Below are 21,676 nucleotides of genomic sequence, written 5' to 3'. Positions count from 1 at the left end.
CCTGGCGGGAAATATGACGCGCGGCTCGGCGACAGACATGCCTCGGTTTTGCGGCCATCGCGTCTTTCTTTCTTTTCCACTCTTTTCCTTTTCACGATCCGACGGCGTCGTACGGTCGTGTAGTCGGCAGTCGCCTAGTCTAGTTCTCTAGTAGTCTCGTCAGTCGTCTCCACCGTCGTTAAACGTACACTCGAGTACGCGTATTTTTTATTATCATTTTGTTTTATTGTTTTCTTTTTTTATTATTATTATTTTCTACGTTTCTCTCGGCGAGTGTTGTCCGCGTTCTTTGTGTCCGCCGCCGCCGCCGCCCATGCAGTGTCACTCCTCCGCCATGGCGTCCGATTCGCGTCTGTGATATTCGACGTCACCGGATTTTGCGTGTTCCACATCGCGACCTACCTCCTTGCGTTTCTCGTTCGTAAAACAATAATCGTCTATTGTAACATATTTATAATAAATACACTCGCGTATTTACACCCAAACCCCTCTATTCTATCTATATAATATACTGTATAAATAAGTATTTGTATTTGATATTATTTTAATATTAAAACCTAACGAGACACAATGGAAGGCAGCAGTAGCAGCAGTAGTAACAACGACGCGGGCGAGCCCAAATCCGGGTGCTGTACCGCCGCGGTGGACAACAACAATGACGTGGTGACTGCCGCGGCCGCGGCCGCAGCTGCCAAGGTAGCGAGAAGAGCAGCCGCCGTTGTGGCGGCTAAACGAGCGGCGAAATCTCGTACCTTGGATATGGAAAACAAGCAGTACCTGGACTTACAGGCCGAGATAGAAAGGCGGAAGACCTGGGGGACGACAGGCGACAACTACCAGGCTGGCCCAAGCGGTACGGCCGAAGACCGCAGCAACTTCGATAAGGACCCCGAGGGAAGGATCTTCGCCGCTGCCGTCCAAGCCGTTATGGCCAACCGTGCGGCGAGGGAGTCCGAGATCACGATCACCGTCTCACCGACCACCGGCGGTCAGTTCGATCTGGATGTGCTCAAGACCGATTCGGTAGAAAGCCTGAAGAAAATGATCTCCAAACGGTTGAGAGTGCCCAAAGAGCGGATATGCCTGTTGTATCGCGAGAGGTGAGACTAATTTCTTTTAACATTTTTCTTAGCTCTAAGCGACTGCCTCTGTTTCCGTCCTTTTAACGGACGGCCACCCTCTGGTTCGACCGTCAACACCTGGCAACGGGGGCTGGTGAGGGGCCACGATATACGTTTAGGCGAGGTCGAGCTCATTCTCAGTGCTCCAAAGTACGAACTATTAAGTATCCACCTCCCGGTTGAGCAGACTCCGGCTGGCCGGCACTTCCGTCCGATAACGAAGTTTGCGCGAGACCCATTGTTGTTGTGGTGGGGGAAGGGGTCACGACCCTGTTTTGTTGTGCGTGCCGACCCGTTTTGACGCGTACCCTCGGAACAGCTGCTCGTTTGAGATAAAAATTGTTGTTGGTTCCTCGAATTCGTAGGGGGGGGGGGTGACGCTCGGGTATAATAATAATATAATAGTGTCGACGTTGCCGTTCCGTCGGTTCTCCGGTCACCACCGTCGTCCATCACACGGTGTTCCCAAACCGTTTGGAAACGAGCGTGGATAATATATTCGTTTTTTATCGTCTTCCCTTTGTTTGACGGTTTCACGGCATATATTTTTGTAAACACTTCTCTCTTTCCTCCCTTCTGTTCGACTTCCAAACGAAACTTTCAGAAACCGCGACACTGCGAATCCATGTCAACAGGATTTGCACACCCGTTGTCGCCTATTGTCGACGGATTTCAATAATTCCGTCGTCGGTTGCGTTCACCGTAGGTGTCCGACCGGGAGAGCTCGTTCCGGTGCTCGCCCGTCCTCCTTCGCCGATGCTATCGACCGGCGATAGCGCGGGTACGCTCGTTTCCCGGAAGTCGCATTTATTACGATTGTGTGAGTGTGTGTGTATACATAATTTAGGGCGATTCGCAATCAAAACATTCGTTATCTAACGACCGCCCTCTCCCCCCCTCCCCGAATTACACCGCCACAGCAGCTGCCGTCTGTGTGTGACTCTTTCGCAGACATTTTTGGGCGAGAACAGACAAACAAAGATAATAATAATAATATAGTATTAATTTTGGGTAGGTATGTGAAATAAAGTCTGTCCCGCGATTCGATCGGTCGTTCTTTGTTGCTAGACGCGTTCAGAAACGATTACGTCGTTTATTCCTTTCCTCTTTCAAACCCCCCGCAGGTAACCCGCTGACGATAAAAGGTTATGGGTGTAATATTCTTTTCTCGTGCGGTTGCTGTTACGCAAGCATCGGCGGCGGCGGAGTCGTATCTTCGCCCGAGCGTGGGATCGAAATCCCAACAGCTGACACGGTCGCCGCTCCCCTATGCGAGGCCACCGCCATTACTGATTCGGGGGTGAATAACCCGACGCTTGCGAGACGGGTCCCTTGTAGTTGGTTGGACAAGTGTAGAACAGCTGCTTGGTCGCCCTCATCTCTACATTGTCCGCCCCGAAGAAACACGTCATCGCCGCTTGTTAAACGTACCGCCCTGCGCCTCGGACATAATGATGTTCGTGTGGTGTTTTCGAAAGAATCTCCGAAAAGCGCCGCGTCAAACTCAACTTTCTCTCGTCCCGGAAAACCAGGGGTTTGCAAACTGCGTGCTCCAGTCGTCGCCTCTATTGTTTTCCCCTCCGCAATTTATATTCTCCTCTCGGGTGTTTTTTTCCTTACGCATCTGATCGAACGTCGTGTGCACACGTGAAAGAAATATAATGATAATAATAAAAAAATACCTCATATTACAGCAACGTTGTTTATCCACATGTTACGACAATCGCGCGGTGGATGCAAACTATAATAATAATATAATACCTACGCGTAATTCGACGCATTTATGTAACGCGTCTGTAATTATTGTTATTATTATTATTATTGCATTTAAACCTTGAAAATCTCATTGTTGCTCGCAATCGGTATTTATTACCGTTGTTGTTATTATTTTCCCGGCATGAGAATGTTAGGTATAATTTTTCGAGTTTTCACGGGACAAATAAATAATTGTCTTTTTAAATGTTCGATAACGATGATCATAATACACGTAAGCCGAGATTTTCCGATTCGTACCATACAGTTACGGAGCAGACGTTTATTGATTTATGGTCTTTGTTTTTTTGTTTTATTGTAGGCAACTTAGAGATGGCTCGTTGGACGACAACCAGTTGATGCAAGGAAGCCGCCTCACCCTATTGCCCAGCGTGGAAACCGGTCTTCTGGTGAGTAAATCTTCGTTTTCGTCTCTTTTATCCTGGGCCTCCCACCCTTTACCCCTCGACTATAAACCAGTTTAAAACATAAAATAATACCCGTGTATTGTGTGTTCTTATTGCCACACATCTTGATAATCACGATATATTACATATTATTATATATTATAGTATACTACTACTATTATATGCATTATACACACCGAACGGCCAATGTGCACGCGCAAGGACATATTATTCTCATCGCAGCTTGAGATTTTAGAATGTCGAAGGAGAGGGAAATCAAGTAGGCCTTGTTCTCCATTGCTCCTTCCACATTTTGGTTTCCCTAAATTTCCATACGCCCGACGACACTAGAGGTTAGACCTGCCTACAAAATATAGTGTAATAATATCGACGGTCAATTAATATAATAAAAGACCGACCATCTTGTAAAAATAAATGTTAAGTATAATTATTTCTAAAATCACAATATTGGATAATTTATAATCAATTTATTTATGGTTCAGAAAAAAAGTTTTACGTCGATCATTCATAAAATAACGTTGTGATTGTATTATTTAAGTTTTGACTTATTTCGTTGTTATGGGCACCATGATACGTTTGTATTATATACACTACGGTCGCCACGGTATTATTGTTATTTTAAATTTATAATTTATATTTATGCGTAGACCACGACTGTTAAAGTTCAAATGCTAAATACTCAAAAGTCATATTATTAAGTGTTACATTGTTGACACAATATTACGTTATGAAATTCTGAAATCGTATTTTTTAGTCAATTTATTATTTACATTATAAACCTACCTATCTATAATATTGTGATTCACGGTGTCAGGCCTGTGAAACGAATTCGGATGTACCTTAATACTTTCATACATTTTTTGGAATATTATATATTTTACATTACCTTTTAATGTACCTACAAGTTATTTAGAACATTTATGGATTGTATAACTTTATGGAACTATCTCGGTATTTTTGCTGTTTATATATTTTGTAATCTTGTTTATATACACTTAAAATACCTATAATATCTCGACAGAATAATTAATTTAACTCTGCTTTTATTATTTATTCCATTTTTTGGATGTTATACAATATTGTAATAAAATATTTCATACAGCTTAATTAACAATTGAAGGGAAATTCACAAAATGAATCTTAATTCATAGAAACCCTTATCATACTAATCTAAGCTAACAGCTCGCATGAACTGTACCAGATAGTAATATTTCAGAGACAATCTAAATTGTGTTCTTTGTAATTTTTAGTTTAATGTTGCGCAGTATAATACGCAATGTTTGTGCTGGTGAATGTTTTTTTAACGTGCCTTGTACAAACCACAAACGACATGCATAGAATGTAAATTATAATATTATTATAATAATAATAATAACAAAACTAAACTAAAGTATAAATATTATTGAGTTAAATATTAACATAGTAACTATAAGTAATACATTTTATAATGAACATGATTTTTGCATACTTAAACTAGGTATTTTTTTTAATTTGCACGTATAAGTTACTCAATATTGCTGTGATTTAATTAAATTCATTAGTCACAAGTAAAAAAAACAATAATATTAAGTACACACTCATACACTTAGCTTGCTCTACTATCTAAATTATATTAAATCATATAGGTTCAAGAATAATAATTTTAAATCGATTATCGTCATATTGACTATGTTTCATGGGTGTAATATGTTTGTAATGTTAGGATGTTTTTTCACTGTCAATACTTAATTTACAATATAACTGAATACAATATTCATAGTATTCGTGTTTGAATACAAATTGTTTACTTAAAATTTTTACTTTAATATAATAGGTATGAACATAGCAATGTTAAATTTATTTTGTTTTAAAAGTCATAGGTAGTTAATTTTATAATTTCACTATAAAGGTTTTCATTTTTCCGAAGTTGTTATTATAGAATTATATTAAACTACTATACTATGCAATTTAATTGTAAAATTGTCATAAAATATAATCACTTCGATAAATATTAGATTACAAACTTGACAACCGTATTACACAGTCGTTCCAAATAATTCGTTTTTAATAATTAAAATCTGAAAACAATCATACAAATGCTGTGTTGTATTTAGGTATACACGTAAAATCTATGAACGCAACAGCGCTGTGGTTTTTATGTTCACGAGTCGTAATATTACATTACATATTATTTTTATTTTATTTATGACTATACTGTGTTGACGGTACGTTTGTCTGCGATTGTTCAAAAGTACAAAGTTTTAAAGTATCAAATAAAAGTTTCTGAAATGGCCAACCCACAGTTGGCGAATGTGCACCAAGTACGATTTTCGATAGTAGGGAGGCTCTGTGAATTCCAAAACCGAGGACCGTTAAGTTTTTTTCATCATTGTCATAATCATTATTATTATTTGTAGAATAACAGATTTTTTTCGGGGTACCCTGTAACGGGGCTGTGACTGGATCCCGGTCCCGTTATGACTACACATTGCCGGCTGTCCCGTTGTCCGGGTAACGGGATCCAGGCAACGGTATACACCTCGTGTCGGCGGTTCGTCGTCGTAGACCGTAGTGATTCGAATAATAATATTCTCTATTTCTCTCTCCTCGCGCGGACCAAAACGCCACCGAACGCCAACGGTCAACACCCGTTATGACCCGATCGTCGTCGTGGCCGGAGGTGGGTTCTGCCGTCGTTTCATTCCGTTCTTTTAAAACATTTAATGAATTCCTGTTGTCCGCCCAAATTAAAAACGTATTTTTGAATTAGCTACCACTATAACATGTTTCTAGTATGCCTACTGTCCGAATCGTTAAAATCGAACGGTAATTATACCTATAATATGGCATGGTGGTGTGCAAGTCGTAGGTGTTATTAAAACAAAAAAATAACATTTGAAGTAGTTGTCGAAACCCCTTCCATCAGTCCAGTCCATGGATATTTTTTTTATTTTTTTTATTCATTGTACATATACAGAGTGTAGATATTCTCTTTCCTAATAAAAACAAAATTGGTTTATTATATCTTCTTTGTAATACATATTTTTCAGAAATATAAGTACACCACTCGGTTTCTATTTGTCTATAAATTATATTAAACACCAACACCATTCGGCGTTCACCAATAATGTCTGATATTTATGTCCTAGTTAAAGTGTTAAAAAAGTAATATTATGAATGGAATCTAACATTTTATTATGTACTCGGGTGCTTATTGTAATGATTTAAATTATATTATTTTATTCGCGGCGTTTTTAATTGTACATAGTGTATGCATCTTGAGTATCTAACCTGTTATGATAGAATTTACTCTAAATCTCTAGGCTCCGCCTAAGAATTTTTATCTACACATGTACATAACATGCTACGTTACTAAAATAAACACTAGAGCTAGAAATATACTGCTACGGCCTACGCTATAGCACTCCTAATATTTTGTTGTAAAATTCCATGTGATTTGGATATAGGTAGGCATAACTTTACGTAGGTATAGCCTAAATATTTTGGTTTTAAATTTATATTAAACGTATGCATTACAATTTAAATACTTATTATTTATTACTTAGAATGGTATTCATTTTATTTAACAAAAATATTTATTTGTTAAAATGCTCGTCTATGGTTTTATAATATTACTTACTGGGTATATTGTAACTATAATATACGTATTTAATGTTAAGATGATGTCTCACCCGCTAGTGTTGTCTACGTCTTTCAAACTTACACCATATAGATATCCCAAACTTACGTTCGGCAGAACCATTTATGTGTTGTGCTTTAATTTAAGAGTGAATTTACCTTCTATAAAACTTTAAGGTAATAACTTATTTTGTGTTTGTTCTTTTTTATTCAACTATATTTCATATTATTTTTACCAGTTTTGAGTATGCAAAATATTGTAAATGACAGTCATACAAACACGAATAATATTCTTAAAAATTTGATAATAGATTAATTAACTCTAATATTAAAGCTAACAATATTAGTTATACTGAACGAAAATTTGTAATGTTGTACGTTTATGAGGCAGAGACAACACATGCGGGTATGACGTACGGGTCTACCTGCTACCAAAATATGTAAGTCTATACTTTTTTTTTCACAGTACATACCTACTGTTTGTTACGTATAACGTACTCAATGCAAACATTTTGAAATTATACCATGCATATATTATTATTTTAAAATAATAAAGACAAAATGTTTAACTTACAAGTTTTAATTATTATAGATATTAAATAAATCACAAAATAATTTATTTACAATGTTTTTGATATGATGGACATAATAATTTATAATTCTTAAATAGTTATTTAAATAATGCAAGCTATTTATTATTGAATTTAAAAAAAAAAAGGAACAACGTTAAACTAAACTTAAAACAATTATACGCAATCTGGTAGAATTAATATTACGGCATGAGAATATAATGCTTTATTAATTTAGGATTTAAAATTAATGACTGTCTAATTCGAAAAATCAGAACACATGTGTCTCGTTTTTTAATGTAAATATTAAAATAAGTATTTATTATATAGTATTTTAAATGTTAAGTGTCTAAACAAGATAAGTCATTATATTTTCTTGTTTTAACTTAATTGTAAACGAAAAACATTGTGGCTCACGCTGTATTGTTTAAAGTAAAATCTTTATTAAATCTAGTAATATAAAAATGATATGTCTTAAACTTAACACTGTTGTGAATAAGGTCTAATAATATATTACAAGGTAAATTTTTTCTTTGGTTTGTTTATTACACAGTAATGATTTATAATTGGGTTAATTTGTATAAAATGTCATTAGATTTTTATTTGGCCTTTGTGATTTACAGTGAAAAATAGATAGGAAACTTCGCAAACACCATTTAACATTTGACCTACGTTTTAATCATTATATTTTTTTTACTGCATTTCACATTAAAAAAATTGACAGTTGATAATTTCCATACATTTTTATTTGTTTTCTCTGCGTCTTGACCACATGTAAAGTTTTAAATTGTACAAAATTAAATTTAATATGTTTGTAAATATTTTATCGTAATATTTCTAATATTTATATTTTGTGTTCTTTTTTTGTAAACCTTAAATAAGTTATTACTTTATTAGTTACTAATATGCATACAACAATAAAAAAATTAATATTTAAACATTTTAATTTAAAATAAATATGAACACAATACCGTCAATACTATAATATATAATCATAATAGTATTTTAATTTCAGAATTAAAATATTATTTACTTAGAACTTTGCTGTTAAACTGTTTTATATATTATGTATAGAACATTTGTGTTTTTACTGTTACAATTATTAAAAAAATAAGTCTGTGCTAAAAACTTGTTGTATATGTTTTGTGTAAAAGTGGATCAGTGTTGTTGCGTTATTCCGTTCTAGATATACAGTCGGCAAAGCGAATCGCGTGGTTTACGAGTATGGGAAAAAAAACACTGTTATAATATATTTTTACCATGTTAACACAGTGTGTCCCAAATAAGTACTATCGGATTTGTTATATGGACATTTTTTTTGGGCCAAAACAAAAACATAAATTTTATTTAGACTTGAACACGGAACCCTATATAAGATAAATATAAACGGTATATTTACAAAATTGGGCGGGCCGTCTTCCAAACCGGGCGTTGACCTTATCAGAGGGACCTTGTTAATCCAGGACCACACCCTGCCGATAACATTTTATTAATATTTATCGCTACGTGTAATAGTACCTATGTATACAATTTCTGTGTACACAAATAATACATTCTTACTGAGTATTGAAAAATGTCCCCATATTATAGTGTATAATACTGTATTGTGTTTATTATAGCCTAATTTTTATTTTTAGGTTCAGAGACCAGAACAAAGTGTGATGCAGGCGTTGGAAAGTTTGAACGACTCTCAGGTAATTTCACCATTTATTTAATACATTTCTTTTGACTAAAGAAGATTAAAGATTCATGATATTTTGCTGCTGACTGTGTATAACAATGGTTTTATACACCGTTACATTTAGAATGTATAAAAATGTTTTAAAAGAGGCACTGATTTAAATCGTATATTTTTTGTAAGTGATAATTTCAATGTAGTTAAATATAGTAGAAATATATTTAATGTACGATAATAATTATTGTGATATGTTGAATATTAATTGATAACTGACAAGTTATTTTCCAGCTATCTTTACATACTGTTTTATGCATATGCATGTATGACGTGTGGATTTTAAGTTTTAACAAATAAGTAGGTATTATAAATTAGTTATATTTGTTAAGTATTATTGTTATTTAGCGATGGTGCCTAAGTTATACTTAAGATTCTGGAATTCATTTATTTTCTCTGCAATAATAGAATTTATATATTTTAAAAAATATTTAAAAATAGTTTCATTTGTAGTCATAATTTGTTCGTATATTTCAATTTGTAATCGTATTTTCTTACTTAATTTCGGAAAACTGAATTCTTGATTCGCGTTTTGAAGCATAAGAAATATTAATTTTTGCAAAAAATACTACCTATTTCAAAATTGATATCATAGACTTATTAAACTAATGTCCAATTTCAAACTTAGTCGGCATCTAGTTGTTAATATACAAACTGGCCTTAAAATATCATTACGCAGTGTGTAGAATATTAAAGGTATATCAGGAAATTAATGTCATACTTCACTTTTTTTGTTAAAATATGTCACTCGTTACACCTGTGCGGGTTGTTTATTGTATAACAAAGTAAATACATTTGATATACAACCACAATACATTATCTATTTGCATTTTTTTATATTTCCTAATTTGTTTTTAATTTGACGTTGAAAGTTTACAAACGAATATTGATGCAAAAGTGTGTACCTATCTATTTTTTTCAGGTGCTCAATTAACAGTTTTATAAACAAGTTTTGAACTTATAGTTTTATACATTTATATTTTGGGGAGGGGGGTACAATATGCACTCAATATGTAATCATACAAATACATTTTTTAAACAATAGGTACAATATAGTCACTATTATACTCATCTGTAGTTACTAGTTACTATAGTAATATAGTAGTTTAAAAATATATATACAAGTTCTGTCAGTGTGGGTTCTGCTCCCCCCCCCCCCCACACACAAATACGCCACTGTTGGGTATATATAAATAATAATTTCATAATATCTCGAAACAATGCTGTTTTGTTAGACATTTAAATTTGAATAAATGTACGTCACTGCCACCAACATATTATTGCCTATATTAAATTTCTACGTTTTTTGTTTTTAGGTCAACGATTTCCTATCGGGCAAAGCACCTTTAAACCTTACAATGAGACTGGGTGATCACATGATGCTCATCCAGCTACAACTATCAACCGTGTCGTCGTCAGGTTCGTCGAAACGACTGCAGACCGCCGCCTCCACCGTGGCCAGCACCGGTGCAGCGGCAGCCACACTGAACGCGTCAACCGTGGCGCCCGAACCACCTCAGGCCACAGCGACGGCGGCCACCGCGTGTTCTGCCGGCAACATCATCGGCACCCCTAGACTGATCCCCGGCGTGGACGCTTATCCGATCACTCGTGTTCGTAACGTATCCGACGACAGCGACGACAACTCGATGGATACGACCGAGGACGTGTCACCTCCGGCCCCGTCACCAATAGTCGCCGCGGCTGCAGCAGCTGCCGCAGCAGCAGCCGCCACAGCTGCAGCCGCCGCAGCCGCAGCCGCAGCAGCAGCAGCAGCCGCCGCCGCTGTACCCACGCCCGCACCGGCGGTGGCGCCTTGTTCGTGCGACGCGAGCACGTCTACCGCGTCACCAAACACGGCCACGGCCACGGGAGACAAACCGCAACTGGACACCCGAGCGCTCGCCGAGGCTTCGCGGAACCTCACTCAGACCCTAAAACAACTGTCTTCGGAAGTCCTCACCACGAAAAGCGGTTCCAAAGAGGTGAGTGGCAAATTATTTTTTTCACGTATTTCATTTTTTTTTGCAAAACGGCATCACGAAAAAACTAAAATATCCGAACGGTATGAGAATGGGATTTTTTTCGTCGCGGTAGAAAATTTCTACAACAACGTCGTATGTCTCGTCTAAAATTATCGCCGAGTATGTGTGTTATGCCGTATAGTCGATATTTTCTGGGTGATTGATTGAAATTTGTTGTGCCCGGACGTGTGTCTCGTATCGTAGTCGCGTAGTATCGATTGTTGCGTGGGCGGCAACGTCGCACTCCGGCAACGCGCGGGGCCCGGGGGTATACTAATTTCGTCTCTCGCGTCCCGAGGGTTATTATGATCAATGTGTGGCCGCGGGCCCGCAGCATCCGCACACACTGTACGAGCCGAGTAGAAGAGGTGAGTCGTGTCGCCGACTGTTGTCGACGTTGCCGTTTATATACACGCGCTGTCACTCGTTCACACACTAACCCACACCACTGCCGCCGCGACCGTTCCATAGTCGTAGTCGTCGGTCTTTGTGAGTGGCGTTGGTTGTGCGTACACGGCGTATAATATTATAAATTATAATGTACACATCCGATGACCTCAATTCCAGGTGAAATACGGCCGAGTTTCTTTGCACGACCGAATTAATAAACATTAGACACGAAAAATATGGAGAAAGAGAGAGAGATGTGGAGGGGGGGGGGGAAGAATTAAAATGAAATGGGATCTTATACATGCGTGCTGCAGCAGTGTGTGTGTGTCTGCTATTTTTTTTTTGCGAACACGTACTGCTGTTTTTGGTGCCCATCACGTTTTTTGGTCGGTGTACCTATTTTCGTCTGTCTGTATTTAATTCATTTAGTTTGTATTATGTGCAAGTACTGTACATCGATGCGTGTACAAAAATGCCGCGGCGGCCCAGCAGAATCCGGGTATCCCTGTGGGGCGTGGTTAGGCCGCCACAGTGAAATCGACGTCATATTGATCACGCGGGAGGTCGCTTATCACAAAGGCCCCGGGCCAGTGCGACCTTTTGTGTTGTGTACTCGGCGTTGCTATACACACACACACAGGTACCTTGTTTCCCATTGATCGACTCTCTCTCTCTCTCTCTCTTTCACTCCTTCTGTTTTCAAATGTGCAAGCCCTCTAGAAATGCCGAAAACAATGAGACGCGTTGGTGGGTGTACGTATTATTTATTTTGTATGTACTATAGACATAACATACTACTGGATAACTCGACGTTATTCTATATTTATAATTTAAATAGTTGTCTTGATTTGAATGTAGTTTCTAAAACGTTTTAACTCTGTACCGACACGCGGTGTATAACATTTCTTGCGTCTTATATTTTATTCGTCAAATTTTCTCTTATCACTTTGACCTTGTTTAAATTATGTATACAACCGAATCCGTCGAAAAACTGAAATAAAACTATAGGTATCTGAATACTGCGGAAGTTTATTATATTTTTATAATTCCCGACAAAAGATTTTATACTAAACGGATATACGTGTATTTTTTCTCTTCCATTCCGCTTTAAATAGATCATACAGTACCTTTATTTTTTATTTGTATATTTATAGTTAGTGTATTGTATTGTTGTTTTTTGGGCGGAATGTACATTCGTTAAAACATAATAATATGTAAAACAATTATTTAGAAATATGGAATATAGGTTTTTGCTTAAAATCTGCTTTCCCCGCTACAACGGTTAAACCCGTGTGCCTCCAGCGGACGATTCGTAAAACGTAACCGTAAACGAGATCCGTGTTTTACGGTACTCGGTGTTCCAGTTCGCCGGACAACGGTGTCTGGTAACTGTGTCGATTCCGCCTGGGCCGCCTCGGAGACGCGTAAAAAATAAACTCTACGGCAAATAGAGCGGACCGAACCGCCGGTGGCAATCAATAGATATACTGAGTCGAGTACTACTTTCCCCTTACTCCTTCTACTATTTACTGAATCTCCTATTTATGTACACATTACGAAAACATCGACATTCTGTCTTTTCTATTTATTATTATATACATCTACTCTGTGCCTATACCATTTGAGAAAAAATGATCAAACATTTCACTATTTTAATGCTGGGACAATAAAATAATATCGATACAACTTTATTGACGTATTTCTTCTGTACGCATAATCTAAAAAAATGAGCAATTAAGTAATAATTATTATTAGATTATTACAAACTATTTTATATGCACGATATAGGTATTATGAACTGCTGATTTTATTCTTCTTCGGTCAAGTGCTTTTCTAATTTTAGTTATTCGTAATCTACTTCTATAAGAAATAAAACATCATAGTATATTAAGTATTCATTGTTGTAGCACCGATTTTAAAATAACAAGCACAAAATAGATCTAAGCATTAAATGTTTTATTCATCGTGAGTACGTGTTGTGAAGGGGTTGTTAATGGACAATGGTCCTGTGGGCGTCGCCCACCCGATGTTTCTTTTTGTCATCCCCCGCGTGTGACCAACTCCTACGCATACGCCACATATAACTATTAAAGTGTTCTTTGCTCTATGTGAATCTTATATTCCTACATGAGCCCAGAAAATAATGTAATGTCATGAATAGTTGTTTTTATTTAGTTCTCTAATATACACAAATAATAATGTATTTGTTTACGTTAAATACTTGAATCTCTTTATATTATATTTTGATGTAGCATAGAAAACGTATTTTTTATTTTATTTTGCGTATTCAAAATCTTATGATTATAAATAATAAGTTATAACTATTAGAATACTATTATTTAAATTACGAACCATGTTGCCTGTTTTAAGTAGCCATCATAATTTACGGTTACCCGTCATTATATAATTTATAAACAGTAACAGAATAAAAATTATTTAAATCAATATTGTCTGGTATATAGTTACTATAAAGTTACTTTATTATTTTATTAATTATAATTATGATGAAGGTCCAAAATACAAATATAATACAGTTTGTATTAAGAAAAATACTTTTTTATATTTTAAATTAAAGTATAATGAACTACTTTAGATTTTGAACTCATATTATTATAATTTCTCTATAATATATATGTTTCTTTCGCTATAATTCCAATTTAAATGATTTTAAAACAACATCTAAACTAGAGTTGTTTTATTAAAAATACTAACATTTAATCAACTATTAGTGTGTGTGTGTGTGTAATGTGCATATGTGTGTCTATATATAATGCATTAATTTATATATTTGTTTTCATGGGATTCATTAAGTATGATTTAAAAAAACGCAATATGCGTTCTTTGTCTTGTGAAATTAATTATGCACCTGTGATATTATGTTTCAACACTATAAAATATATTAAATTTAGATCGTTAGTCGTTAAATAGTTTATTTTTGTATTGTAAAAACTAATACATTTGTAAGTGACACACCTTACCTAAATAACCAGGCATGAATAATCAACAGACACCTAATATTTTATTTTAAATTAAACAATATTCATAAGTAATACTTAATAAGAATAACATCAAAATATAATGATCGTTCAGTGCTTTCTTACTATTATTTTTTATTTTTTATTTTACGTATATTCTTGGTATAGATTTTGCATGTTAGATATCAATTATTATTGTACAGTACCTACTCTAATTATTTATATGTTAACAGTGTTATTGATTTTGTTCTATTTTTATTGTTCAAATATTAACTATTGCTATTATAAACAAAAATTATATTACAAGACAATATATCACTATTATTACAGTTGTTTTTTGTAATACATTTATGTAGCACAACCTCGTAATAATTTTATCTTAAGTTACCAGTTTTAAAAAAAATTTGAATTGAAAAGTTCCAAAGATTTTAACAATAAATTCTATCTTATCTTATCCTAAATATCCCAAACGTTTTCTGCGCTGATCTCATCAATTACAATTAAGTTGTACTTTTACTGTTCTTTCTCAAAAACTACACCTTGCTTGAATATCTATAAATGTGTATAATTAATTTGCAAATGTTTTTTTTACACAATTTACGATGTATTATTAGACGTTTCAACATTTGTGTTTATAATTTCCAACGAGAATTTAGTTCCTTAGTTCTAAAGCATTATTTCAAATTAGATAATTATTGAATATTAGTATTAATTTCCTTTAAATATTTTACTAATATTTTAATAGGTATGTATTATTTTTCAAAACACGCCCTAATGAAAATTGATTAAATTCTTATATTTTCTCCGTTGAGAAATAATAGACATTATTTTCCATGTGTCGACATTCATTATTTATACTAATCGTTCAATATAACTAGAAGGTAGATAATTAGCTTTTCGAACTCATATATATATATATGATATTATGTTAACTTACATGTTACATTGCGACCAAATAAATATATATTCATATAAACAAATATACCAGTTAAATGGAATACATTTTTGTACGCCGTATCATTCAAAGAAAATGTATTATACAATAATACGACTCGGTAATTATCTTTGATTGTTTGATAAGCGAAAAATTACGCATTGGTTAAAAATGGAATGCTGCAGAAGGGGTTTCATCTAAAACTAACAGTCAATTTATTATCTACTTCAATTTCATATAATGTACTATTAAATTAATGGATTAGATATTTAACGAATAATAATCACTGAACATTTTTTCTTGTGGCCCTAATAAAAAAATTGAATTGAACATTATATTTAATTTATAATAAATCTACCTGGTATTTGTAAATTATAAACTTATAACAGATGGATTACTGAAGTTTATATAATAATCAACACAATTTTTAGTTTCTTTTCAGTGATTTACAATAATTAATATAAGAAAATTGGCAGAATATACAATATACAATATACATAGTAGGCATTCATTTGCAGTTCAGTATTACTTTCACTTTGACAATTATACATCTCGTAATCAGCTTGTAGATCCTTGTTTTTTTTACAACCTAAGGTCACTGCCGTATTTGCTAAAATGTATTTTTAAAACACCCATATCGCAGAAAATACGGCTAAAACGAGTTTTTAAAATTATAGTTAAATAAGGTTAACTTCTTTGGGAAACCATCTGGTTCTAGAATGTAACTGACAACTCGTCGAACATCTTTCAGTAGGTACACTGGATGTCTGAATCCGTATGCCATGTGCTATGGAACAAATAATATTTTTATAATAGTCTGTCACATCTCGAGTGTATTTTTTAGGCCACTCTTACTCCTTCACCGGCATAGGCCATTAATATAATAACTATTTACTCTCTAAGTGAATCCGATTTCTAGGAATATATTATTATAATGTAACATGCTACGTGCATACATTTTTTAAATTTATAAATTCATTTCCAGACTATTGGTCTACACGCATATAATTTTTTTTTTGTTGTCACTGCAGATACGGTGACATTTTAATTTCGTGTTTTCCTATGGTGCACGCTTGTGTGTGTGTGTCAGGGGGTCTCCTCCTCCGGGCAGCGTTGGTTTATATTCGTCCGTGTCCCGTTGGCACGATAAAATATAAATACGACTTAAGATTATTTTTTTTTCAAACTCCTTCGCCGGCACTGCACCGCGTTGGTATTGAGTCCCGTCGCTACATTCGAATACTGTGAATTATTATTCTATATTATACGCGTACGCCCGACGACGGATAGATACAAACTATACTCGACCGCGTATCTTTTCTACCTACCTACAGTCGCTCACGTTATTGCTATGATTATTATCGTTATTATAATGTACTCCCACGCGTCCCTATCGTAATATAATACTCGTCACACACACGCCGTTTACACGAAATGTGGGAGCCCGCCGTTGTCGGGCGTCTGTCTGTGGGCCCGCTGCTGGTCAACACCCACACGTCCACGGCGCATTAATCGTCACAGGCACACACATCTGTGTGTGTAATAATTATAATAATAATAATAATAATATATGTATTCCGTCGCCCTCGTGCATTTTCGGTTGGATGCGGCGGTGCGTTGTTGTTTACTCGGAGACGAAAAACTCGTTGCCAAGGGTGGTCGCGCCGCGTGCCGTGTGGTAACCGACGGAGGAGAGGTTACTCTTTTTTTCGGTCGCGCGCCGGGCGTCGTTGCCGCCGCACCAATCGATCCGGTCGTCCTGCCCGGCGGGGCTCACCGCCGTCGACGCAGCCCCCCTCGACCGTATATTGATCACGCTGCTCTCATACTCCTTTACGGCTGTTCCCCTGTCTCCCCGCGGGGCGCGGGCTACCAGCTCCCCCCTACGGTCGGTTACTGTGGCCCGGACGCCGCCGTCGCAGCAGCCGACGACGACGATATGTCCTCTGGGCGCCGCTGCCACCCCGCGCGTTGTGCATCGGACGGACGCAGCCGCCGCGCATCGTTGGGTGGCTGCCAATTTTGAGGCAGGTCGTTGCTTTTTCCCTCTACCCGCACCACCCTCCCACCATCACCACCACCACTAACCGCCCACCGTCATCTCGCCGATTAGAATATAAAATTTTAGCATAACATCACAACCGGTATCTTGTGGCGCTCGTAAATTATTATAATAATATTATCGGAACTTGGGTGAAGGGGTAATTGAAAGGCTGCCACCTTTTTAAAGGGCGGTGGTTGGGTGGGTTGGTAGTGGCCAATCTATAGTATTCTTTCCCTGTACTTTCATGTTTACTTCGATGGGTACTTAAAATATGACAGTAAATACCTTTTATCATGTTTTGCGTGTGGGCAGGTTGAATATTGTATTATTTATACTGAAAAATATCTATCTGAACAATTTCAAATTCGCCTCGTCACTGATCGTAAAATTACATATTTTATGTTGGACTTTAAATTTTTTTAATTTGCATGTGTTTTATCGTCATCTCGACGACTTCACATTCTTGAATTCTTCTACGCATCGTTGGCGATCGCGTATTACGACGTTTTTTGGGCGGTGCAAAACGGTGTTTCTTGGATGGTTACTTCTCCCAAAATGTCTTTTCGCAAAAACCAACGTTTTGCCGCCTTATACTGATAATATTATGTGACGCCCTCTTTGACCATACCTAAAGTATATTTACGTATAACCGTCTACATCATAATTCATAATGTATGTATAATTATGTTGGTTTCTTTTTTTGGATGTCAACTAACATATGTGTACGAAGTTAATTCGGAACTTCATACTTGCTTTTTGTAATTTAATTCACTCTTCATTTGTTTATTTGTTTGGACTTGAATATTAGAAACTGTATCTATATTTAATAAAAAGCCAAAAACTTAAGTTTATAAAAGTAATTAAGTTATAAAATTGCAAGTTATTCCTTAGTATTTAATCGTTCCAAATCATAGTATTGGGCGTAAGCAATAGTATCAATATTTATTTTTGATTGTATAATAATTAATATGTCATTTTTATGTAATTCTGTGAACTCATCAGCATTTATTCATATAGTCATAGATCATAATGCGGGTACCTATAACAATATCTACACTTTAAAATTGCTGGTTATACATGTTGAAATTCTATTCGGTTTATTTTTAATTGTTTTAATGAACGTTTTGTGAATTATAGATTTTTCTTAAATTGTTTTAAATGAGTTGATTGTTTATCTTTATTCAATGCATTTTTTCGTTATTTTTTAGATGCACATTGGGTTCAAACGAAGACCAGGTGCAATAATCGAGAGCATGCAACATCACGGCAAAGGCGTTTACTCTGGAACATTTTCTGGTAAATTTTATATTCATTTTTAAATACTTACTAAGGCTTTATGCATCTCTTCCATGGTTTCCTACAGTTAAGTTGGCCTAAGGCTTCTTGGCTGAAAACATAAAACTACATATATATCTGCCATTAACTTCATGGGTTGCACCAGCAATTTTTGAACCACCAACAATATATTTTCCGAAAAATTGTGTTTTCTCCAACAATTTTTTTCTTATTAATTGTTTATTATTATAGGCACCTTAAATCCAGCCTTACAAGATCGCTTCGGCCGTCCAAAACGTGACATTAGTACGATTATTCACATACTTAATGATTTACTATGTGCTACACCACAGTACAGAGCTGCTGCTAGATCAGGCACACCAGCTGTCTGCACAGCCACTACACTTTCTCCTACTGCAGCAGCTGCTCAAGCTGCTACACCATTTGCCACAGCAAATAGTATGTCCGCTCAAACGTCTGCTAATTCTGATAATACCGGTAAGAAATCGATAAGACGTCCTATAAACACTAAGACATATAATATAAATTATTGAATTCAATTTGTTTTATAGAGAGTGAGACCAAAGAAAATGCAGCTACCCGTGGAAAAATGGAACGCTTACGTTTGATTATGGAAGAGAAACGTGAAAGACGTAGGGCAGGTCGCAATGTGCCTTATGATAAAACTAAAGCAGGGACACAGTGGTCCGCGAAATCAGAAACACAGAGTGTTGCTCCATCAGATCCTCCTGCAGACCCAACATTACCTCCTGAACAAGTTGTTGTCTGAAAAACAGCTCCTGAGGACATGAATAATATGTGATATAAATAATTATCCCCACCACTGTTTTAATTTTTTTTTTAATATGTATATTATATATTTATATATAATGACGTATAATATATTATATATATATATATTAATACATATACATTTATGAAAATAGATTTATCAACAAATATGGTCAGTTATACTTTAGGGTGCAATATTAATATTGATTAATTATACAGGTAGAGCCTTCTTTAAATATAGTAGAATCATCACTTAATCTGTACCAGACAATTTTTTTTCTAATTTATACGACATAAAAACTGAACAGTAAATAGACAAATTTAAAATCAATCGTCCATTACATTAAAAAAAATATATTTGTAAAGAAACTGTATAGTCTAATGTTTATATTTATAAATACCTAATTTGTTTTAAGTGATTTTTTTTTAGGAAGTTTAAATATCAGATGATAAGAAAACAAATTGCGATTTATTACCTCAACTTCGTGAATATATAAATTTGTAGATGTTTTTAGAATTTTAAATAGATACTGAATTTTGTCTCATCATATTTTAATGACATATTATATATGTGTACATATTATCATAAGTCACGCGTGTCTGGTTATTAGTATTCGTATGGTTAATGAAATTGATAAAAAAAAAAAAAAAAACTAAAAAAAATGCTTAAAGATTGAATATTTATTAGGGTAATTATGTACGAGGAAAGTAATATTGTAATATTTAAGTTTTGTTTGACCGATAGGGGGTTTTTTTTATTCACATCTATATAATAAATTCGTGAAATATAATATTATTCAAAACCAAATGTTTTTTTTTCTGTTAATTTGTATATTAAAAAAAAAAGAAAAAAAGTTAAACTGACTGTTTTTTTATATGATATTAAAATAATTTACCTGCTTTTCCTAAAGTTTTAATTTTACTGTGTAATGTGTATCATATTTTGATACGATTAAATAAATGTTCATAGAGTATGTAATTGTGTTATTTATTGGGCATTTCTTTGTTATTGATTTTAGATTACTCTATTATGCAATTTTTATTTTTATTTTTTCATACTTATTAACGTTAATAGTTTATACAGCCACTTAGAGATGTTTTCATAATATTATAAACCTTATGAATATCAATTTATATTTTATTATTTTTAACTTATTTATCAATAATCCTCGATATTTACATAAAAATATACAACATAAAATTGCAATCTTGTGTATGTTTAAGAAAACATTTATGAAATACAATTTCAATTTGTGAAGGAAAATTAGTTGTACAAATTAATGCATAATAAATTTATTTATTTAAATTTTGATTGAAGATATTATAATATATTATTTATTATTTTTAGATTAATACCATTGATTAAATAATAAAGTATTATTTAATGAATCATAATTCTATGAAGTGTATGAGTATTGACAATGTAACATTAGTGTATTCAAGCTTAAGTTAAAATTAGCTACTAAACATTAGCAATTAACAGTTACAACTGTACCTTTACATTAAGATATAAGTTTCTTCTAATTTAAAAACTCGGTTTATGTCAGTAGAAACTACAGAAATGTTATCTAATACAAAGATATTATTTTGTCTTATTAATAGTAGATCATTTTTTTTTTTTTATGTATTTGTATAAATAGTTCCAACAGTTAGGCACAGATTCAAGGAGAGATTCGGGAGCTCAGGCATACTAGTCTATGTCGCTGATAAAATTAATTTAGTTATTAAAATACTTATGTAGTTGTCAAATAATTTATGCCAGTGAAACATTTTAATAAAATGGTTGAATGGCCAAATTGTACTACAACAATGTTATTGTTATTAGGGCTTAATTGGAGAAATTCAAGGTGATGTTACTTAGTTAAAATCGATTTTAGAAATTCTGATTGATTAAACCTATAACTACTATAAAGAATGCCAGTACATCTTATTTTAGTATAAAAATTAAAGAGTTGTTTAAAATGATTTATGTCTTACCAATGATTAAAAGAACATTTTCTTCTCAGGGAAGACTGAATAATA

At 34.5% G+C, this 21,676-nt stretch overlaps 1 protein-coding gene across 1 annotated transcript; it reads left to right on the top strand.

The window, feature by feature from the left end:
* Positions 1 to 83: 83 nt before the first annotated feature.
* On the top strand, positions 84 to 20,325 carry LOC111042999 (midnolin-B). The gene is made up of 7 exons (XM_022327765.1): positions 84 to 1,100; positions 3,196 to 3,283; positions 9,126 to 9,182; positions 10,537 to 11,205; positions 18,796 to 18,883; positions 19,115 to 19,360; positions 19,435 to 20,325. The coding sequence occupies exons 1-7, from the start codon at positions 571 to 573 to the stop codon at positions 19,650 to 19,652; spliced, it is 1,896 nt and encodes a 631-aa protein (XP_022183457.1). The 5' UTR covers positions 84 to 570; the 3' UTR covers positions 19,653 to 20,325.
* The last annotated feature ends 1,351 nt before the right edge of the window (positions 20,326 to 21,676 follow it).

This window comes from Myzus persicae, unplaced genomic scaffold (genome assembly GCF_001856785.1).
Source record: "Myzus persicae strain clone G006 unplaced genomic scaffold, MPER_G0061.0, whole genome shotgun sequence".
NCBI classification, from domain to species: domain Eukaryota; kingdom Metazoa; phylum Arthropoda; class Insecta; order Hemiptera; family Aphididae; genus Myzus; species Myzus persicae.
This window is presented reverse-complemented; position numbering and strand designations above follow the sequence as displayed.